We start from the raw sequence: 25,479 nt of genomic DNA on the forward strand, positions 1-25,479 counted from the left end.
GAGTAAATAAATGATCGAATATAAGTACACACATATAATTAGTGATCATAAATTAATACGCGAATTAGAGTAAAGCAAGTGTGCTACTTTTATCCGATATTTATTGTACTATGCTATTATAATATAAGTCATTGTAATATGATTTTGATTGTTCTTCGCTTCTTATAGCTTTTTAATAATATTGTTTTTATTTTGTGCATTCAATTTTATTAGGTATTTATTTATTTTTAATTCGCCGTTTGAACTATGTATTTTAGGTATGTCTAATTACAACAAGTATTAAAATTATTTTACAATATGATAAATAATAACAAAATATTATTAAATATATTAATAATTTATAAAAATTATCAGATATTTCTAATTTTCTTAATATACATAAAAGAACAGGCATTTTTTTTTTTTTGTTTCGATATTCTGACGACACTATTGAACTTTTTTTCACAAAGTTGTTCCAAACGCTTTCCTGAGTTTTTGCTACGTCACCCGATTTTTAATTTTTTTTTGGCAGTGGGGGAGAAGAGGGGGTCTGTATTTAAAGTTACGGTTTATAGCGTGTCTTTTTAAATAGTTTAACAATTTGTTTCACTAAGTTGTTTCAAATACTCCCCTCAACTATATTTTATATTTTATTATGACAGTTAAATTTATATATATATATATATATATATAAAATTCTGACTAACTGATTCACAATCAACGCACAGCCTAAACTATAATAGTCAGCGACTTTTTTTTCAGAGTTTGTCTATATCAGGGATGGTAAATCTTATGAATACTGAGTTCCCAAAATTACCTTTTTTTTTTTTTTTTTTATAGAGCGTGCCATTAAAAAAAATTTAAAAATATTATATTTTGTTACATTATAATTTGATTGTATAATTAATGTATTAGTATAAAAAGGTTAGTTTAGGTACATAATAATAATAATATATAATATATAATAATAATTATTATAATAATATTGCTTTATTAATTATTTATACTATAGGTCCTATAATATTATATATTATAATATATTATATAATATATAATAGTAAAACTTTTCGCGTGCCATGGATTTCCCATCCCTGGTCTATATTATAGTATATGCATGTAATAAGAAAGAATTTTGAATAATTTTGATTTTTAGGTAGTAAAATTGGTAAAAATAAAATATAAACAGTGGAATTATTTTTAGGTTTTATTTTTTCTAGCTGCTGACTTGCGGTCTATGTCGTGTAACATATAGTTCTATGTTGATGACGTGCACGCATGTCTATGTCGATGTTTGGTTCATTTCTTTAAGCAATACAATTTTTTATTATTTAATTAAAATTGAATTCTGACATTCGTAAAACAATATATTAATGTGTTAAAAGTATAAAAACAAAAAATTAAATCACATAAACAATTTACTTTTGATTTTGAAAGTTAAGAAATAATATTAATACATTTATTGTAGGTATTCCGATGTATATTTCAAAATTCTACTACAGTACCATCGACCATCGATAAAAAATTAACCTAACCTAACTTCATGCTAGGTGTACAAATAAAGTAAAAAAAAATTAAAACTGATATATTTTGTTTGGGTAAATAGATTACAAAGAGTAATATTTATAGTTTTTCAAATAACATAATTTTTGCGAGTCGAATGAGATTTCCAAAAAATTAAAATTAAATAAAAGCATGGTGTTGTGGAATGACCAGTATACCTAGTATACTACCCATATAGCTCCAGAAATTATATTTATGAAAAGTTTATTTCATGAGTTTCAATAAGCTGATTTCCACGAATTTAAAAATAAAAATAGTAAATTAGTTAATTTTTTTTGTAATAAAAAAACCAAACCTTATTATTTATTTAAGGTAACCCATTTTTGTTGTTATTAATATTTTTGATACTTACAATACTGCCATATATTGACATGTATTGACTGTACATCAGATTTTCTTATTTTTTACAATAAAGGAATATTATTAAAATTAATAAAAATGATTACTTCTCATATGTTTTCATTTTGTTTAAAATCCATCATTATAATTTTTATAGCTATCTAATGGTTTGGAAGTTTGTTATGTGGTTTATACTTTCTCTTTCGGCGACATCAAAAAGTGGTAAGAATCTCATTTAAAATATTAAATATTTTATTGAATATTATAACTTTCAATACTAAATACTAATTACTTTGTGTTAAACATATTTTATTTAATGTAAGTAATCTAAAAAGATAATACGCTTTAAAAATTACGTTATTTATTGTATCATGATTATGTAAATTAATTGTCTATCTAATTTTTTGTTATAAATTAATTTTTTAAGTGAAAGACATACTTTTTAATAAATAATATTATAAAATAGATAAAAAAAAAAAAATCTAGAATGGTCTTGAACAGCGGTCACCAACCTTTTGGACCTTACGGAATACTAAATACATACTCAAAATTCTTTTAGCTTAAAATAGCTTTTTACATAAATACCGTTAAATAAATCGATGAGGTATTTTTTTTCGGTCATATTTAACTTGTTATTTCAATTGTTTGCTGCAAATAGATCTATTATCCACATAATACCATGTCTAGGGTTTTATTTTTTGGGGAAATAACGACAAAAATATTTTGTAGTAATGATTAAATTTTTCTGCGGACCATCTAAATTTTTTCGCGGACCACCGGTTGGTGACCACTGGTCTAAAAAACCTAAAGTTTGAAGTAATATCTCAAAAATATTTGAAGGTATAAGAATATATTCGCTTAGATACGCGAAAACAATTATAGATTAAAATTTGCAATAATATAAAAAAACTGAAATCTGTTCAAATGGTTAATACAATAATCAAATTTAAATAGATTAAACTATACATGTAGAGTTCTGCTATAACGCTCAACATGCACGCACGTATTTTGCCTTATGAGCTCTGTTATCGCGTTTTCACGTTTAATATGATTTAATTATCTTTCTAATATGGTAGAAACAATACATGACAACCGATGGCGGTCCGCCTCGTATGCCATGTTTTAATAAACGTAATTTATCTAAGTCGTCAACTTCACCAAAAGTTGACGTAAATAAAAAATCAAAAATATTCGTTACACCAAATCGAGTAGCCATCTTGGATTCCGATGATCTCAGTGACAGTGAATTCAATACATCCACTAGTTCGTCAACTCCCAACGAAAAACCAGCTCCTGTAAATCAAGACAACGAGCTGCCAATCCTCAACAAACAAAACGTCACGCCTTCGACCCCACCGATCTACATCTCCAACATCACTAATTTCTCCGTCTTCACAAAGGAAATAATAAGATTAACCCGCCCAAATGCCTTTACCTGTAAGTCAATCACCTCATTTCTTATTGTACACGCCAAGGGCGCACAAAATTACAACACTATTACGAACAATCTCAGGGATATTGGAGCTTGTTTTCATACGTATCAACCTAGCGTTTATCGCTTATTCAGAGTCTTAATAAGAAATCTCCACCATTCCACATTGTAAACGGAAATTTTCGACGCATTATCGGAAGAAAGACATTCCGCGAAACAAGTCATTAATGTCAAAAATAAAAATAAACGCGGTCTGCCACTATTTTTAGTTGATTTAAATCGTCAAGATAACAATAATGATATTTTTAATATTACTTCACTACTTAACTTACTAGTCAAAATTGAGAAAACCCATTTTTTCGTCGTGGTCCACCACAGTGTTATAATTATCAAGGCTACGGACATACTAATAATTACTGTCACCACGAATCTAAATGCCTCAAATGCGGCGAAGACCATCGCACCGAAGATTGCTCAAAAGACCGAAATACTCCAGCCAAATGCGCGTTCTGTTCCGAGGCATACACAGCCAACTTCAAAGGATGCCGAGTTTATCAATTCATCATCAAAAAACGTCAAAAAACTAAACCCACATTATCTCACAATAACTTCCCTTATTCCAATAACAAAATCTCCGAGCCCCTCCCTGATGTTCCAATCAATTCGATTCCATCCTATGCTTCTGCAACCTCTAGTACCAAACCCAACACTATCCTACATAATTCTAATTTAGAATCCATTTTACACCCCTGTGGGTCTGGGGTTAGAATAGGACCACAGTAACTCCTGCTTATCGTAAGAAGAGATTAAAAGGAGGTAGCGGAGGAAAGCAGCAACCGTTACTACGGACCATTTGGCGAGTTTTGTAGCAGAACTAACGGCAATGAAAGGACAGGGTGGAGGCAGCTTGAAGATAGCTCAAGTAATGACCTATCAACTGCGATGCAAAAAGCAAGAGGAAACTACTGCATTAATTCTCCTGAGGATAATAATGAAATGATGAGTTTTGTAGAGGTAAAGAATTCCGGAGATAAATTAGTCCCCCGTTCGGATCTCTGGGTGGGGACTACCAATACAAGGTCGTCAAAAGAAAAGTTGAGGAGGAGAATAGCGACGTACAATATCAGATCACTAGGAGTATGTGGAAAACTTGAAAACTTGAAGTTAGAAATGGAACGTTACAAAATTGATGTCCCAGGTATTAGCGAAATTAAATGGACAGGACTAGGAGATTTCTGGTCTGGAGACTATAGAATAGTATTTAATGGCGACGATAAGAAAATTGTAGGAGTGGAGATAATAGTAAATAAAGACTTTGGTCACAAGATTAAGAGCGTTATCCACTTTAACGAAATAATTATAGGTATCAAAATAGAAACTAAATAAACGGATACATTTATAATACAGATTTACATGTCAATATCTAGTCACAAAGACGAAGAAATCGAGGAATTGTACGAACAAATTTCAGAAGTAATAGAAATGGTAAAAGAAAAATACAATTTAATCATTCTTGGGGATTGGAATACACTTGTGGGCGAGAGATCAGAACCAGGAGTAATAAGAAATTTTGGACTAGGAACAAGAAATCAAAGGGGTGATAGACTTACAGAATTTTGTAAAGAAAGGGATATGATAATCATCGACACGTTATTCTCATAACCAAAACGGAGAAGATACACTTGGATCATGCCAGGATGAAGTAACAGATATCAGTTGGACTACATACTAGTTAAAAAAAAGATATAGAAATCAGTTAAAGCAAAGTAAAAGTTACCCAGGGACAGACATAAATTTAGATCATAATCTAGTAATCATGGAAACAAAATTACGTCTTAAAAAGTTTACAAGAAATCAAGAGACAAAGAAAAAATGGTGTGTAGAAAAACTTAAGCAGGAAGGAACAAGAAAACAATTTTTTGGGGAAGTAAATAGAATAATACAAATAAAATCAACAGAAAAATTGGAAAATTATGAGAATACATGGAAAAGTTTTAAAGAAGCAATTACAAATACGGTAGATACGATATTAGGGTAAACAAAGAACAATTCAATAAAACCGTGGATTAGCACTAGATTAGTAGAGTTTATAGAGACAAGGAGAAAGTATAAAAATGGAAAAACAGAAGAATATAGGTGGGAGTACAAAAAAAAACAGAAACATGGTGAACAGAGAAGCTAAGAGAGCAAAAGAGGATTGTCTATCTAGAGGTTTAAGTGATAAAGCATATAAAATCATAAAACAGTTCTTTGGGACATACAAAAGTGGTGCGAAAATACTTAGAGATAAAGATAGAAACATGGTTCTGGAAGATAGAGAAAAAATTCTAGTATGGAAAGAATACATAAATGATTTATACTAAATAGAAAATACGGACAAAAGGCACAGACCCCCGGAAATGGAAATTATGACTCTATAGGATCTATCATCATGATAGAAGAAATTGAATTAGCAATAAAAGAACTAAAACGTAATAAAGCCCCTGGAATCGATAATCTTAATGGTGAACTTCTAATAGCTTTAGAAGGAACGGGAAAAGAAGCGCGCTGTATAGTATAATAATAAATGCCTATGAAACAGGAGAATTGCCTGAAGACTTTGAAAAATGCATAATGATACCTATACCAAAAAAGCAAAAAGCTGAAAAATGCAAAGAGTATAGAACATTAAGCCTAATATTCCATGCGTCAAAAATTTTAACAAAAATAGTACATAAAAGGATAAAAAAGAAAATATAGGATAATATTACAAAAGATCAATTATATGATATTTTTATATTATATTATTATATTTTATTATATTTATATATATTTAATTATAAATAATATATAAAAATAATTTAAACAACCGTCATTATCATCGTTTACATATACAGCTGTTGGGATTTTGATAGAATTCCACAGCTCTAACAATATTTCGTCATCGGAAGAGTCACAAAACTCCATCACGTGCAATTTTTTTATTTCTATTTCTTTTAATATTATAATTGTTAATTATTATTATTAAATATTATACAAAAAGTTTACTTAACTATTATTCAATTCTACTACCAATAGAAATAAATTATTATCAATTATTGAAATTGATAAAAAAGATCAGCTGATTAATCTATACCAAAACCGTTTGTTTTAAAGAGGGATATCTGATCACATCCCTTACACTTTACCCAGACACGACGCTAATTAGTGTACATTTTTTTTCCTAAACGAACAAACCTATAGTATTTGCTAAAAGTTCTAAATAAAAAAATAAAAAACTATACATGTAATATCTACAGTAATTATATTTTTGATATTGTGATTTTTGAAAAACTTATACTTTTGTTTCTTCTATTTTATTTTAGTTATACTATCTATAATAAAATACGGTTTTCTTTAAACTCTACTAATAATTATAATTGCAATTAATTTGGATATTCGTTTTGTAACTTTTAAATTATGATTCTAGAAAAATTTGACCCATCACCGTTTACTGAAAATAATGTGAATATTCAAGATCAGTCGCCCGTGAATATTGTGTCTAATCAGGCAAAAGTTTTAAAATTGCCACCTTTAGAGTGTAGAAAATTTGAAACTTTTGAAAATTCGGAAGTGGTTATAAGAAATACAGGAACTACAGGTATAACAAGTTATTTTTTATAGTTACGCCTCCTTCAAATACATAATCTATAATTTTCAGTAGGTTAGGAGACGATAATTTGTTTGGTTAAGCATGTAAGGTTTATATAAAAAATTGATTACGAAGACAAAGTATTCATAAGTACTGTATAGTAAATTATGAATTTAATTTATAACTATTATTAGTTGATAATAATAATGACTACAACATTTTGATTCATGTTATGTTAAAACAAACATAGACCATTACTCCCCTCTATTATATCTATTATATATAGTATAATAATTATACTATTTATAATGAATACAATTACAACAATACCATACAATTATTGTATGTTAGAATATTTTACTGTCTTTTTGGTAACATTTCGAATGTAAAACCTCCAATTGAAATATTTTTTTTTTATATTTGAAAATTAAGACTTGAACAGGCAAAGGTTATATTACCTATTAGTAATGATCAAAATTGGTCTTGGTCTTGCGGTTTCGCAAGACCAAGACCAAGATTAGGCTTGCAAGAACAAGACCAAACCAACATCGAACCTGCATGACTTACAGTCTTGCAAATTTTTTTTTTCCCGAAAACACATTAGTTATCTAGAATTCATTAACTAATAATTTATAACGAAAATAATAATAAATTATTATTTTTATTGTAATTAAATTTGATCAGTATTCGAAGAAATGACGAATTATTGAAAAAATGATTAGAAATAATTGGAATTAATATTACAAAGTAACATAATATAGTTGTTTCATACTTAGCAATTACTGAAAAATTATTTTTTTTCCCAAAATCGATGTAAACGTCGAAAGTTGTCTTGCTCATAAAATAATTTATGATTTATGTCCATAATATACCTTTAATTTTAATCGAATATACTAATAATTGCTGGAAGTCATTACGGACTACGGTAGATATCATTTTGATTTGAAGTACGTTTTTATTTTCGTTCGTAGCTTGTGTGATTTTACCGTACTAGACATTGTGTACTTAAACTAGTGTCTTATACAGCATATAATTTCATTACTGCTGTAAACTTGTAGTCTTTTGGTAATACGCCTTATTAGTTGTTGTTACTGTACCTTTAAAATGAGTGACATTGAAAATGTAGTGGACCAAAGCGAGAGTTTGAATAAATTATAAAATGTAATAGGAACTTACAAAGTTAATTATGTTGGTAAATTGATTCATCAAATACATATACAAGTAAAATAATACAAACATAATATTTTAAAATGCAAAGTTTTAAACGGGTACCTATAATAAAAATTAAATTGTTTGATTTTTTTATATTATTAATATACTATATAATATATTGGACTTAAGTTTCATCTTAGAAGTCATAGCAAAAAATCTACACAGCTATAACAGGTAGATATTTAGTTTTTTTTTTATATTTTGTAAAAATAGTGTAGTGCGCCTCACGTTACTTGTGCTCCGCGATATAGGTGGACTAACACGGATTCAAATTATTTAACGACTTCCACCGGCACGACAGCACGGTTCTTTTTCAAACGAAGTTGATTGATTTAGGAAGGTAACTCACTAAAACACAAAACTGAGTTACTATAAATTTATTAATACGCGAACATTTGTTAATGAACAAAAATAATTATTTAAAAATGTTTTAGGACAGAATCTAACTGGCTCTACCTGAGATATTAGAAATATTGACAAAAATAGGAAATCAAATCACGTAGGTCCGATCCCGATTAAGTCTAGACTAATTTTAAAGAAAGTGCTCTAGCATCCTCCTATATATATATGTATATGTAAATTTAATACGTGCTCTCGTACAAGGAAAAAGAAACTTAACAGGATGTCCCAAATCACGTATACGTAATTCTGAGAAGGACGTATTCGTGATTTCAAAAATTAAAATGTTTTATCCTTCAGCAGTAAGACCATTAGACACGTACGTAGTGTTTGTCACACATACAAATATTATTGGTTTCTCTATTGTGACACACCTATGTGTTTGGCTTACTACAATAGCAAGAGTCTTGCAAGAGTTTTGTGCAAGACCAAGACCAAGACTAAGACCGAGATTTTGAAAGTTTTGATCTTGGTCTTGTTTTGATTATCACTATTACCTATTATATTATAGAAACCTTATTAGGGCTGTACATTTAATGGAAAATGTTTTTTTTTAACTGATTGTACAACGTAGATTTCTAAGAACATATTTTAAATTATGTAATAACACAATAACAGACCACAAGGGAGCTGTATTTTAGAGGAACCGGCTAAACGAACCCGTGGACCGTAGTTATTGTTTAGCCCTACATTAATGGGGGTTGTCGTGGGGCTGATCACCTCATACATAAAACATCAATGATTTTGGAACAACAACAAACAATGCCTCGGACAAAAGAGCTTACAGTTATACTAGTTGGAACCTGGAATATACGCTAGATGTATAGGCCTGAAAATATGACGACAATTGTATCGTGACATGAGTGATACAAATTGGATAATACCGTTGTTCAAGAAGAAAAATGGGATGGATCAGGCAGCCTAAAGACATAGGAGATGACAATCTTATATAATGGTGAAAAATACTAAAGAGGAGTGGGTTTTGTAATTAAGAACAATATTCTATCCAATATTGTGAGATTTGAGCCGATAAATGAAAGAATATGCTATGTTGAGCTAAAAGTAAATAGTTTAACATACTGATAATGAACTGCTATGCTCCCACGGATGACAAAAGTGAGGAAATAACAAATGATTTTTATGAAGAACTGGATAGGATATGCGATGCACTACCAACCAGAAAAACAAAAATCATCTTAATTGATTTCAACGCATAAATAGGGAAAGAAGTAACTTACAGACCAACAATAGGAAAGGATAGCTTACATAACGATACAAATGATTATGGGAATAAACTAATAACTTTTACAACTGTTAGAAATATGAGAATAAGTAGTACAATGTTCCCGCATAAAAATATTCACAGACTTGGATATCATCATGTGGGAGATGAGGGGGAGTAATGTGGTCTCGGATCACTTCCTAGTAAGAACCAAGGTCCAATTTAGAATATCGGTAGAAAGTTCTAAAAAAATGAAGTGTACAAAGAAAATTAAGAAAGAAATATTGAAAAGAAACCATGGCAAAGGTTACAAAAAAAAAAATCAAAAAGTACTTAGATGAGTACTTTGGAGAGAGTACTTTATCATGATATGGATATAAATTACTGTTGGGAAAAAATGGAAACGGCAATCAAAAGATCGGCAGAAGTTTTAGGCCATGAACCAAGAATAAAAATAAAAGCATGGTTGAATGAACAATGTAAGGAAGCTATTGCAAAAAGAAATAAAGCACGTTTAAGAGTGGTACAAGATCCAATAGAGGAGAACAAAAGGATGTTAGTCATAAGACAGAGAAGAGCAAAAAGAATAGTTAGGATGAATAAAAGATTATGGGAAAAATAAAAAGTGAAGGATATAGAGAAAAACAGAAAAAATAACATGAGGATATTCTTCGAAAGGGCGAACGAGGTAAACGTGTTTTAATAAATTAAACACAGAAAAAAATAGAATTCAATTAATTTATTTTGAAAAAAAAAAAAAATTCGAAATAATATTAGAAATTAAAAACGCGAAATTGAACCGAAAAAATATAATTACAAATTACTGACGTATTAAAAAAAAATATGATGTAAATATCCAGAGAGATAACATTAAGCTGAAAAAATGAAGTTTAGTTATTATACTAATATTAGTAAGTTATGAAAAATACGTGTAGTCACAACGATGACTAACACGTACTGACAATTTTGTTATTTGTATTTGTCTGTTATTTGATGTAATAGTTGACATCGAATTTCCTGAGGGAACTTTAAATATACCTGAAATCACTGGAGGACCCTTGTTAAATATATATCAATTCAAACAAATACATTTTCATTGGGGTCAAGGGGATGAAGGAAGTGAGCATGAAATCGACGGAAAAAGGTACGCTATAATTATTTTCAGTGTAATATATTCAGTTTCGCCCTGGCTCTAAAGGGCCCAGGCAGGATTAACCTAATCTAATCCCCATACTACAACATTTATTTATTACTCGTATATTGAAACTAAATATATCTTAAATATGGAAAATAGTCATTAAAATATAATACATATAGATTCTATATTTTTTATTTTAAATAAAAAAGAATAAAGTTAAAAATTCTCTTAATTTAAATTTACCGTTAAGTATTCAACTTTAATAAAAAAAAAAAACTATACATGTATAAAATAAATATATTTAATAATATATATTATATCATATGAAAAGTCTTGTCGTTTCTTTTGACGATTTTTCTACGTCATCTATTAGTTTTATTTTATCTACATTTAAAGTAATATCTTTTTCTATAGCCATAAGAATTAGTGGTTCTAAATGTTGCTGATCGAGTGACGATCTTAATTTTGTTTTTATTACTTTAAGCTTAGAAAATACTCTTTCACAAGTGACTTGAGTTGATGGCAATAGCATTATGTATTTAAAAACCTGATTCAAATTGTTGTACATACCATAACGACAAGATAGTTAGGTAATAATTTTAAAAGCACATGCCATACATTTCCAACAGGTATTACAATTTATTGAATCAAGTTCATCTTCTGAATCATAAATCACTACTTCATCTATAATATAACCTTCAACATCATTATCGTTCATTATGCCATGTTTTTTTTGTAATAATATTAAAATAATAATAAGCAAATTGTTTCTATTTAAGTAATACATTATCTCTATTAACATCAGATCACTTTGTTACAGTTATCAAGATATCCTAGCATATTCTTCAAACTTTTCGATGTATTCTTATATTTTTGGACCTAACCATTTACATCCTTTAATATCAAGATCATTCATCCATAATAATTATAATTTATATTTATCGAACTACAGCACAATTATAAAACCTGACTAAGATAATAAGAAGTACAATTTACTTATTCTAACTATAGATTTAAAAATTAAAAGTTAATATACTTTATGACCACGTGTTCCTCGTAATTATTATATCCAAACGTTTAAAAATAGGATACATATAAAAAAAAAAGACGGGGGCCCAGGCAGCGATTGCTGCCTAGCTGCCTTGGCCAGGCCGACACTGAATATATTCAGTTATTGTCATAGTAATCTTGACTGTCATTTATCTATATTATATCTACTAGTTAATTTATTGTAATTAAGTGTACTGTATCTACCAATATAATACTATAATACTTTTGAGTTATTTAGATGTTTATGTTTTATATCAATAACTATTGAGTGCCAGAATTGTCTTAAATTAAAATTAAATAATTTTCATCAGATAATGTGTATTATTTCTTAATTAATATTTTTAGGTCCTTTAACATAATTTGACTTTTAAAAATAAAGTTTGACGTAATACTTAATTTTCTAAAAATTTTTGTTATAAATGGGTTATAATTTATAACCCATTTATAACAAAAATATAACTTATAACTTATAAAGATTATTGTTCAAATATCTGTCAAATTACATTGGAGAATTTATAAATGTTTCTGATCAGGATATCTGAATAAATTATTTTTGATTAATTCTATACCAATATTCAATAATTGTAGAATATATTTTATTAAGTATGGTTATATCCACACTATATTTATGTTGATTTAAACATCGATTTGAATTTGGAGAAATATGAGACTGGTCTGCTTTAGATTAAAGATCTTCTTTTTAAATATTTATCACTTGTACATTAAAAAATAGATTTATTGAATTGTATATGTTATCTAGACTTAAAAGTTTCATAAAAGATAACAATTATTAATTTGTAAACACTATTATTATTAACTATGTTTTTTTTAATGTTAGATATGCTATGGAACTTCATATAGTTTTTTTCAATGAAATATTAAAATCTTATGACGAAGCTATAAAATCACCTACAGGTTTAACCGTTATCAGTATACTAGGACAGGTAATTGATATGTATATAAATATATATATAAGGTGATTTTTTTATCGTGAACCAGTTAATATCTCGGCAAGTATTAGGAATTTTAAAATAATTTTTTTTTAAACTTTCTAGGTTATACTATTTTACACTGTGTTACAATTTTAATAATTTTAACTTCCTTCCTTATTTGATAAAACACTATCAATTTTCGATTTCCAAATGGTAATACCTATTTTTGATAACGAAAATTTATGAACATACTGAAATTTATTTATTAAATAATAAAAAAAAAAAAAATTACTAACATTATTGTTTAGTTTGTTGAAAGATTAAAATATAATATAATATAGATATACATATGTAATATGTATATTGTATTCCTTTATTCCAATTTTATTTTATTTATTAATTTTTAGTCATCAGATAGGTACCAGTAGAAAGCAATATGAATTTGTATTAATTGCTGGTCAAATTGAGCTGTCTAGTCATATATTTCACTGTTATTTTTGATTAATTACATTAATAATACGAATTTCCACTGAAATAGAATTAAAATATTTGAACCATGGTAATTATTTGCCAATAATATTATACATAAATTATTTAATAAAAAAAGAAATTCTAACTTATTAATTTTAGATTGAACTTACCAATAAATTATATAAGAAGTTGTCGGCAAAATATGAAATCTAACTGCCATACACATAATAGTACATATTGCTGATAGGATAAAAGTATATTTTTAATTAAATTCAAATTTTTTAACCAAAATACAACATCAAAACACTATCAAAAAATATAATATGCATTGAAATAATTGGTTTAAACCTTAAATTTATATTTTAAATAATATACATAATTTAGTATTTACTTAAAACGTATTCTGTGGTTAAACGTTCAAAGAATAATAATTAGTTAATAATTTGTATTCAATGTTGGATAATGGAAAACTAACATTAACGACTAACCAATAATCACATGTTTTCAGAAATAGTTAACCGGCATTTATTATCGTTTATCTACAAGGATAATACGTGATAAGACCGTATACCAGGAATTAGTAACCAATGATATATTATGTAACCATGATGGTAAATTGTAATATGTTATTTTTATACTTTATAGCTGATTCAGCCGTGCTGCTGCAAGCTAGTCGCTCATTGACACACGGTGTTCTGGGAGTGTTGATAGAACATTTTTTTTTTCAATAGTATTGTTTATCTATTTTGTTAGGTACTGTAGGGGTGGGCGTGTATGGTTGGAGTGCACCACTCACCACAAATTATTATCAGAAGAGTAGTCGTAAGTAAGTACACGAAAGCGGTGTTATATATAAAAATGTGTAGTATAATATGATAAATAAAGAACTCGACTGAGTAATAATTAAAAAAATAAATCGTTTGACGGAACAGAAATATGAAATAGATATATAAAAACGAAAGGAACAAAATGGCGTAATAGACACAAAGCGAAAAAATAAAGATGTCGGACTCGGTCGACAGATCGGTGGCGAGAGCAAGTAAAGCTTGACCGAGCGATCGCCGTAACCGTAGAAGCTCGCAAAATAAGCCGAACAACATTCACATTAATAAGGAACATATATAAAATAATTTGATAATAATATATTTCACAAAACGGATTGACAGTTGGCAACGCTACGCACCGTATCCCCACAGTACTTAAGATTTATTATCGATTATGACCGTTTTGGGTATTATTAAATTAAGATATCATTCCGTTTTGACTTCTGGTTTTAACCACTGGGTTTGATAAATTGCACAGTAGCTGTAAATTGAAAGAATATTTAAACGTTAATAAGTCGCAAACGGATTACTGAAATTAAATTCTGTAAACGTTAAAATTATTTTTTTCAGTATGTTTATAAATTGTCGTTATCCAGAAAAGGTATTGCCATTTGAAAATCAAAAGTTGATAGTGTTTTATCAAATAAGGGAGGAAGTTAAAATTATTAAAATTGTAACACAGTGTAAAATAGTAAAACCTAGAAAGTTTAAAAAAAAAATGATTTTAAGATTCCTAATACTTGCCGAGATATTAACAGTTCACGATAAAAAAAACCACCCTGTGTATATATATGCATAATATTTTAGATATGTGTTTAGAGCATAGGTTCCCAAAGTGTGAGCCGCGGTGCCCTAGTGCGCCGCGATGTATGTATAAGGGCATCGCGCCGTCATGAAATACTATCGGGTCTAACATTTTCCTTATGATTAGTCATGTTATGACTTAGAAAAGGACGCCCAGAAAAACTTTGGAACAAAAAGGACGCCTTGAGTCGAAAAAGTTTGGGAAGCACTGGTTTAGAGTGTTATAAACAAAAAAATCATGTCGTCTAAAGGCTATTTCTTAAATTTATCATATTTTCGTTTATATGTCTGAGTAAAAATGAATAATGAGTTATGATCAAATCAATAATATACATGTGAAAAATTTTTTTGTAGATAAGTAGTGAAAATAATACAGATTTAGATGCATTTATTGGCGACTTACAACAGTTATCTTCACCTAATTCAGAAATAAGAAAAAATTTTATTTCACAATTCTCTTGGATTAATAATTCTATATCACATAATTATTACTCATACCATGGTTCATTGACAACTCCACCACACAGTGGATCTATAATTTGGATTTTGATGACCAATGTCTTTAACATATCTTCGACGCAGGTAACTCAAATTATTATTTTAATAAATAAATTAAAATTATCTTTTAAAATTATTTATTTAATTTCTATAGATGGGGGAATTCAGGCATTTACATTCAAAAACCGGGGATAAATGCATAGATTCAAATTTTAGAACACTTCAAGACCTTAATGGCAGAACAATATATTATAGTCCTTAGAGTCGGTCTAACAGCGGATTGAGGCCTGGGTCAATATTTTTAGCGTAGAAAATGAATCTAATTTTTGATGATTATGATAATTATGAATAATAATTAGAAAAAATATATAATTAAGAATCTTTTTATTTTTTGAATAGTATAATTGACAATTTATTATTACAAATGTATTGATGAAATATTGTATTTTAAATTATATCTATATTCTACTGAAAGTTAATGTTTTTTGTTTTATACTTTATAAATTCATTAATATCCTCATTTTTGTGTTGGTTATTTTTGTTAACCCCCCCCCCCTCAAACTCTCAACCCCAGAGCAAAATTGTGTGTACACTATTGAGTAAAACGTTATACCTACTATTCAAAAAACGATTGAAATCGACTACAGATAACATATTGGTAAAAGATAAACGATAAAAACAGATAACATATCGGTAAACGATAAACGATTGAAAACAGATAACGGATAACGAAACTGAAACGAAAAACGATTAAAAATAATATCGAATAACGTAACATAAAACGATTAACGATAGAAACATAAAAAAAATTTTCATGGAAAAATATTTATAACTATCAGTAAAATAGATTTGGAACATAGTTATTTTTGTAAAACTGACTTAAATCACTAGGTAATCTAAATAAAATAAATTTAAAAAGATGTTTATAACAGCAATACATTTATCAACTAATAAAATATAAGTAAGCATTACCAATTATAATTTATAAATATGCTTACTAAAATTACGTCGGATATTGTCGGCACGAAACCCTTAACGGCTTGTCTCATCAAATTAATTTCGGTGAACACCGATGAAACATTAGTAGGGCAGAGGACTTGAAGCATTTGCATATTTGTTTTGCACAGTCACAAAATAGCAGAGTATGAAACAAATACGTTTTATGCTTTCACAAAGCTAGTTTTTAAATTTTATCTTACATATAAATGTATATTTTGATTCCTTTTTGTTTTTAGGGCATATTTTACACTTTTAAACACTATTTTATACTTTTTAAAACATATTTAACTTAAATTGATTTTTTCCAAAGTGACATTTTTATTTCAAACAATACAGGCAAAATGTTTGGATAAAAATTTATTTATTTTTAATTTTTGTCGTATAATATGGTTTTTGACTGTCCGCGGGCACACATTTTTCCTAGAAGTGATAACGATCTAACGTCGTTTCTTTAGAGAAAATTAAGAAAATTAAGTAAAATGTATTTTGTTTATTTGGCTATGGTATATAATATATTTAAATTATGTAATTGTTTTTCCTTGTTTTAAATGCTGCATATTTTATTAATACTTTTAAATAAAAAGACCATTAAAAAATTAAAAATAATTTTTAAGTGCATATTATGGGGTTTTTAAGTGTATAAGTGATTGCATATTTAGAGCTTTTTTAGAGCTACAAGTCCTCTGCCTTAAACATTAGTAATACACTATAGGTACCTACATAAGTTAAAAATTGACAGTAAATACGAGTACATATTTTACAAGGTATGTGAATTTTTTTTGTTTTTGTACAACAAATATGATTGCCTCTTTTATAAGTTATGAGTAACGAGGAGTACAAAAGAAAATATCGTTAAATCAATCAAACAGATTGTGTTTTCCCTCTATAGAACTTACACTGATGTGAGCTTTTAAATGTAAACCTTAATTTATAAAGTCATTAAATTCTACATAATTTGTACAAATGTCATAAAGTGATTTAACTGACACTGATTTCTTAATTTTTCATGTAAATAGTTAAAAGAAAATATATACGTGTCGACTAGTTTTTAGTTCACAAATCAATTTATCTAAGATGGAAATAAATGTATGTATTTTAAAACTGTCTTATGTCTAATAGCTTACTTCTTCAGATTCAGATTCATCGTGAAAAATTGTTCTCGTTTTTTCTTATAATATTTATTTTATAATCATTCTTAACTGCCTTTGATAATTTTTCTATTTCAAAATGAACAAAATTTACACGAATGTGCTATATTAATCTAATTAAACTGTTATATAGTTAAAGAACATCTACTCGTAAACAATCAATATCGAAATATTTTCACATATTGCACGTGGTGTTTAATCGATGAAGTAAAACCCCCCACATAGCTGACATAATTGTAGTTTCCAATAAACTCATTTTATTTATTAGTCCTTTTGTCTATTAATATTATTTTCAATGCGATCATCCGTTTTATAAGTTAATGTAACTACTGTACAACTGCAGATCAATTTTATTAAAGCTTTGTCAATTATAATCTCTTGATGACTATCTCGCAGTGGAAAGTGCTTTTGATATAAATGATAATAATCCCATATTATTGAGAATACTCCATGCATGAGTACGGCTTAAAATAAATTCATAGATGTTTCACATTAGATCAAAAAATATAGCTGCTTCATTCAATTACATTCGTATTTAATAGGTTAAGTGAATAAACTGCGCATGGGATATAAAGTGCAAAAGGATTTTTATTTTTATTTAAGCTTGAAAACCATTATAACAATCTGTCATATTATGAGTTGTGCCATATGAATGTCCATGGCATTATGTCTGATATGTTTAATTTAAAAGTTTCACTCTTTATAATAGGTTAATTTGTAGTTTCAGATATTTTTAAAAAAGCATTTCTCATTAAGAAATCATAATATCTTACAGGTTATAAATTATAAATTCTAATTTTCCATCCAATTTTCGATAATCGTTTTACTGAAAAATTAAGAATATATTTTTTTTTAAAAAATTTTTTTTATCTAGCTGGATATGCTGTAAATAAAAAATATATACTATTCATTATACCGAAAAATGACTTTGCTTTCGAATTTCATTTTATCATATCTACTAATAGAAAATTTAGATTATGAAATAAAAAATGCTTTATGATATTTTTGAAGAATTTTAGCTTATACTCCTTTATATTTGCTTTTCATATTAAAATCGTTGTCGTAACACCCCTGATCCTCTACAGTTTTCTGTATTTGTGGTAATTTGGTCTAACTCTGAAAGAATATTAATATTTTCCTCAGTTAATGAATGAATCTCTAAGAATTTTATAAAATATTCTTCAATTTCAATTTCTTTTCAAATGCATATCAACACAACGTAATACAATTGAAAGCTGTTTTTATGGCTTAAATATGGCGTACAATCAATTATAATTTAATAATACTTCACAATAGTTATTTTTGTATAAATTATTTTAAACATGGATACTGTAATTATATTAATAAATTAATTTTATATAGTTTTTCCTAATTATTGGTTAAGTATTTTTTTTTATTGGATTCTACAATTATGTTTTGCAATTTTATGATGTCAAAATTTCCTAAGATTTCTTTGAACCCAAAAAAATTAACATTATTTGAAGAAAATAATGTGAATTTTGTCTGTATTTATATTAATAAATAAGAGAGGATATATAACCCCTACGGGTCTGTATTATCTCTGTAATTATAGCCTTCCTAAAAAATAAAAATAAATAATTTAAACTCTAGTTGTGCCAATAGTACGTTGATACATGTAGTACATACAAAATTTGGAGATGTTTTATGTTGCGTGTTTATTTATATGTACAATGAACATAATTTATGTAAATAATGTATAATTATTATTGCGTTCATTTTAAAATAACTCATCAACACAGACAAGCAGACTGAACGTATGTAATAATTGTTCGAATTGACAAACGTAAATAATAATAATTGTTAATAATTTATTATTATAATGCGAATGCGAATTTACACAATTGTTACTGTGTAAATTTACTACATCGCGCGCTATGTGCGAACATATGTATATACAAATTTATTAATTAACTATTTATGATCATTACTTATTACTGGTAACAAATAAATGAAAAATAAAAATGTATTAATTAATTATTTATGATCATTACTTGTTACTTAGTGGTAGCCCAACTGAGAGTTAAGACCAAATAAGTATCTGTCTATATAATATGAGAAAACCAATATACATTTGGAACCTTAAATAGAAAATTTATATTTGTAATATTGGTCTATTATATTGTAGAACTGACTTTTATTTCATAATCTTTTTAAAGGTAATATAACATCTAAATACAACACAGCGCCAACTATAACATATTTTTAACGTTTTATCGGCCTTCTTATTACGGAATATTAATTATTATATTATTATTATGATTAAATTCATTATGAGCAATCATTAAAAAATACCTAAGTAAATTAAAATAATTAACAATATTTAAATATCTCTTTATTTAAAAATGTATAATAAAAATTGGCACTTGAGCCAACTAAATTGTTTAAATTGTTGCCAAGTTTGAAGTTAATTATTTTTAGTATTATTATTGAGAGCAGATCACGGGGCAACTATTTTAAAAATAGTGTAGGCTTGCAGCTATATAGTGATTTGTGGGAAAATATATGTTATTCTCGTAATTCCGTATAACCAGGCAGATATCGTATCTGATATATTAACACCTATCTAAAAATACTAAAGGAAATTTTGGTATTGAATATCTATTTTTAAAACATGGTTTTTCACAAACCTTCGGGCTTTGATTATAGTTGGCAATATTTTTCCAACCAAATATTTTGAATAAAAATAAAATGTTCGAAAAAAGTATTCGATACAAATAAGTATTCAATAGAAAACAAGTATTTAAAATACCATTAAAAATAATTCGTTTTGAAAGTATTTAAAAAATTATTCAATACTTAAAAAAGTATTTGAATACTTTACAGCACTGGTTACAAAATAATTATAGGCATGTTGAGATGTTGCAATATTGCAAAGAATTGTATGTTGCGTAGCGTTCCACCAGTTTTTTCGATCAGATATCACGTCTCCACCATTCGTAACCCCACGTAATTCGTAATTCTGCCATGTGTCACATTTTGTTACGCGACGGTGTTGCGCCTTTACGTCCACAAAAGAGTTGTAGTTACGCGACAAAGTTACGATACGCATGAATGTTACAAGCGTGTATGCGGCTTTACAAATACATGAGTACAGATTTATTTTATAATTTTAATATGTATATATATGCCATAAATATTTATATGTATATTTATAGTATGAACATTTAAAGATCAAAATTGGTGCACAAACAACCAAACCATTCCTTAACTTATATTGTTTTTGATGTACCTGCGAAACAAATAGTTTCAGATTCATGTCAATTTGTGTCTTAAATACCATAAACATTATAGTTTTGTGTGCTAGCGAGATATTTGACTTTTTTTCATATATTGAGGTGATAATATGGTATAATCTATTTTATTTAGATGATAAATAAAAATATAATAAATTTACGTTTATTACACCTTCGTATTTCGGACATAGTTGTGGAGCTGAAGAGTGGATAAGGACATCACCGATGTTATGAAACTTAATTGATATAAGTAAACGTCGTAAATATAATATATTTAGATTCATATTTACGATGATTTTTAATACTTCAATTCAAATATTTTTTTATAAATAGGTCGATGTTATTAGAGTAAGTATTAGGTATAAATTATACACATATATATAAATATACAGTGCTCAACTTTGCAAAGTTAAAGAAGGGGTACTCTATTTAAAAAAAAGAATGTCCCCAAAACTTATTAAGTGTCATAAATATAATGTAATAATAGTAGGGGGACAGTAAAATTTCTGAAAATTATTTGGGTACTCCGTCTCCCTACAAGTCGAGCACCGTATATATATAGGTATATGTCATACATTAATTAAATAGTAACAACACGTCACAGTAATAAGTATAATAATATATGACAACATGGATACAACTACTATGTTAGTAGTATTATGTTAGTATGTAATAGCTTTAAATATTATGACCAACCTAACACTTAATTTTGTGAGTGCGTACAGATAGTCGAATTTTTTACTTCAATGATAACCTTGAGATTCGAACCCACAAAGCTTACCTATACTTTCATATAAATTCGATGATTTATGAAACAATTTATAACATTCCTTGGCCTAATTTTAAATGACGAAACTTCGAAAGTTGACAATCAAGTTAACTGTACCGTACTTACCTATTTATCGACGGAAAGAGTAAGGAAAATATTATGATTACCAGTATCCAATTGTATTATTTGCGTATATATGCTCTTGGATCAAGATTAAAATGTCTTGTTATTTTTATGTTTTAAACATCAATATTATAACAAAAACACCATAATGGTTTAAGCTAATAAGACTAAAAATAAAATTGCGCAAGTATAGAAAAATGTTTGAGTTGTGTCCAATATTTTAATAACTATTTATACAGTATTAACTTATTTCCAACATATTCGTTTTTCGTTACCAAATAATGTAAATGAGTATATACTAATTGTGTGAGACCCGTTTCACCCAAACTCAACCATTCTTTCTTAACACATTTTTAATAAGATTAAAATTATGTTGGCAATGATTTTTAAACTTGTTGTAAACTAGTTCATTCGTTCATCGTTAACTTAAATCTAAGATGGGCAACTGGCGGCCCGTTTACTTTTTCCATCTATCCCGCGCAAGGTTTGGTTATTTAAGAGTTTGTCATTTGTAGGCTTGGGTTTATTTGGTTTATTTAAATAATAATTCAAAATATGCACGAAAAGCTTAAAATATGTCCCTTAAACCAAAAAATGTCCAAATATGCATAAAAAACTTTGAGTATTTCATCATAAACGTTATGAAACGTATTTTGTACTTACCAAGCATACGATAAAGTTAACCGGAAAAAATATGCAAATGCATGAAAGTCCTTGCTCTAGGTTTCTCAACCTTTGTATAATCGCGACACACAATTAAAATTTTTCATACTTTGCGACACATAATAAAAAAAATAAGAATAATAGATAGTATTAAATATTTATAATTAGTTAATAATATATAAACTTATAATATATAGTCAATTATAATATACAAAACAACAAAGAAAAATATAACATAGGTAAAACAGCATTTTAATGAGAAATTTGTGACTGATATTTCTTACATAATGTATCAACTCGTGGTGAAATCTTCGATAAGGCGAATCTTACTCCTCTTCGACATTAATTAATCTTTCCCTTTTTTTGTTTTTAATTTCATTCAAAGCAAAAAAAGCTACCTCGCACAAATATGATGTCGAAAATGTTAATAATACGGAATGAGCCAATTTTGTTAAGTTCGGATATTTTTTTTTTGTGTAAATCCAAAATTGGCTTAGCTCGAACTCATTAAATTTCATTTGAAGAGTGCGATCGTTTTTTAACTCTGCAAGTTCTTTTTCCTCTTTTAATGAAAGATGTGAGGTTTTTAAACTAGGATTAAATGGCTTCCTCACCCAATCAAATAATTTCAAATCCAGCGATGAAAAATAATGATCAAGTTTTTGGTCCAATAATGTTATTGAGTCATTGATAATTGGTATTATTTTATCAGTAAATTTAGTATTAGCTGTTAAAGGAAACATATCCAAATTATTATCATTTACCCTTCTTTTCCAAATCAATAATTGGCTTTTAAATGCAGCCATTTTGTCTATAGATATTAACAAATTTTGATTTTCACCTTGCATGCTTAAATTTAATTGATTCAGGTGTTCAAAAATATCAGCTAAATATGTTAATTTTGAACACCAAAATTCATCGGATAAATAATCGGAATATTTCATTTGCTCCATTGTAAAATATACTAAAAGTTTTTCTCCAAGTTCATAAAAACGTGATAAAACTCGCCCTTTTGATAAACAACGTACGTATGTATTCTGTATGAATAATCAATGTATAGTGGTCAAATTCCATTGATTCACATAACTGGAAAAATAATCGAATTTTTTGAGGTCTACTTTTAATAAAATTCACCATTATTACGACTTGATCAAGTACAATCTTTAATTCATTAACAATACTTTTTGCTACTAATGCCTCCCTGTGTAAAAAACAGTGTGTTGTGTTTATATTTGGTTTTTGATTTTTGGCAATTGTAATAAATCCTTTAATAGAGCCTGTCATTGATAGCGCCCCATCTGTACAAATACTTACACAAGAAGTCCACGATACACCATAATTTTTAAAATATTTATTTATGACATCAAAAACATCTCGACCAGTTGTTATCCCAGATAATTTTTTACAACAAAACAACTGACTAACTATTTTTGAATTTACAATAAATCTAATAAATGCCATTAATTGAGCTTTCCCACTTATGTCTGTTGATTCATCAACTTGCAAGGCAAATAATTCTCCACTTTTTATAACTTCAATAACCTGCTCCTCAATATCTTCTGATATATTTATAATCCTACGACTAATTGTACTATCAGATAATGGTATTTTAATTATTTCTTTTTCTGCTTCGACTCCTAACATAGTCTTTACCATGATACGACAAGCTGGCATAATAAGACTCTCGGCAATTAAATGAGATTTTTTTTTTTTGAGCTATCAATTGGGCGATACGAAAACTAGCTTCCTGTGCCTTATCCGAAATTTTCACTGATCTTACAAATTGTTTTGATTGTAGTTTTTTTGAATCTAATAGTCTTTGAAAATAATCAATTTGTTTATTTTGTAACGATTGATGTTTTATGGTGAAATGGCGGGTTAGCTTATTGGGAACCATTGATTCATTCGAAAATTTTTCGTCACAAATAAAACAATAAGGAATAGGACAATGTTCGTCGCCAACCAAAAAAAAATCCTAATTTCAAATAATTTTCATTGTATTGACGATATTTATCTTTGAATTTTTTAGAAGGATTTTCTTGTATTTCTTTAAAACTTGACGATGCATTTACAGGAGATGACGAGTTTTTTTCTGTTTCCAAATTGTCTTCATCCGTATTCTCTCTTACTACTTGTATTTTTTAATCAAAAATGTATCCATTTTATTTTAATTAGTAACAAAAAAATATTGTTGTTAATAAATTAAGAAAAAGTCTATTCGACTATAGAAGTAAATGACAACTGAGCATACAAATAAAGTGAGTTATTGATACGGTGCATGTTTTCAGTATAAATATACTATACGTATTCACTGTTTAAAAATAAACGAAAATATCAAAAACCAACATTTATAAATTAAGATGATACACAATAGGCGATTCGAGCGCGATTAATCGTTCAAAATGACGATAATAATAATAACCCAACGATAATAATACAATTTATTTTATGTCGATAGCTGAAAATCTATTTTTACTATCATGGAAATTATATCAAATACCTATTAATTTTTGTAAATAGTTAATAGTGTTAATAATGTTTTTTGTCATTTAATATTAGTACTTCATGCGACACATTGTTCGGCGACACACCGGTTGAGAAACACTGCTCTAGTCATTACTATAAATCTAAACTCGATAACGTAATTTCGTTTTGACAGTTGTTAAGCTTCGTTCACACGGTGAGACTACAGCGTGACATTTAGTGTCGCGTCAGTGTCGCCATGTGAACAATGTATTGTCTCAGTGCCACGACATCAAGACACTAGTGTCACGTATAAAAAATGTTTGATATGCGATACCGCGACACAGGTAATGTCGATATTCTTATCATTATAACTCTATATAAATATTGAAGAGATGATATTACATCACCAGATTCATAAGTACCGAAGAACTACTTGCAATTTTATTGCTGCAAGAATAGCTGTTCTCATAGTTGTATTTTGCCTTTGTATAATAGGACCAACCTAAAACAAAATTATAAAATAAGTACTTTTTTGTAATATTGTCTTACCTTTTGCAAAAGTTCATAGAACATAATTAAAGAAAGTT

At 27.8% G+C, this 25,479-nt stretch overlaps 3 protein-coding genes and 1 pseudogene across 4 annotated transcripts; 2 read left to right on the forward strand and 2 right to left on the reverse strand.

Moving 5' to 3' along the window:
• The first annotated feature begins 64 nt into the window (after nucleotides 1-64).
• On the forward strand, nucleotides 65-15,874 carry LOC112680717 (carbonic anhydrase 7-like). Of its 2 annotated transcripts, XM_025550898.1 has the most exons (7): nucleotides 65-257; nucleotides 2,036-2,100; nucleotides 6,759-6,929; nucleotides 10,756-10,897; nucleotides 12,780-12,885; nucleotides 15,327-15,554; nucleotides 15,625-15,872. In XM_025550898.1, exons 1-7 carry the CDS (start codon nucleotides 247-249, stop codon nucleotides 15,730-15,732), a joined length of 831 nt encoding a protein of 276 aa, XP_025406683.1. In that variant the 5' UTR covers nucleotides 65-246; the 3' UTR covers nucleotides 15,733-15,872. The 2 variants fall into 2 exon arrangements, with proteins under 2 accessions (XP_025406683.1, XP_025406684.1); XM_025550899.1 differs by lacking the exon at nucleotides 6,759-6,929 and having other exon boundaries at nucleotides 15,625-15,874.
• On the forward strand, nucleotides 2,948-3,504 carry LOC112680718 (annotated as a pseudogene).
• Nucleotides 15,875-22,752: 6,878 nt separating the features above from the next.
• On the reverse strand, nucleotides 22,753-23,379 carry LOC112680682 (zinc finger BED domain-containing protein 5-like). Its single transcript, XM_025550866.1, has one exon. It carries the CDS (start codon nucleotides 23,377-23,379, stop codon nucleotides 22,753-22,755), a length of 627 nt encoding a protein of 208 aa, XP_025406651.1.
• Nucleotides 23,380-23,410: 31 nt separating this feature from the next.
• On the reverse strand, nucleotides 23,411-24,100 carry LOC112680683 (zinc finger BED domain-containing protein 5-like). Its single transcript, XM_025550867.1, has one exon. The coding sequence runs from the start codon at nucleotides 24,098-24,100 to the stop codon at nucleotides 23,411-23,413; it is 690 nt and encodes a 229-aa protein (XP_025406652.1).
• Nucleotides 24,101-25,479: the final 1,379 nt, after the last annotated feature.

This window comes from Sipha flava, unplaced genomic scaffold, assembly GCF_003268045.1.
Source record: "Sipha flava isolate LNK unplaced genomic scaffold, YSA_version1 179_pilon_pilon, whole genome shotgun sequence".
NCBI classification, from domain to species: Eukaryota; Metazoa; Arthropoda; class Insecta; order Hemiptera; family Aphididae; genus Sipha; species Sipha flava.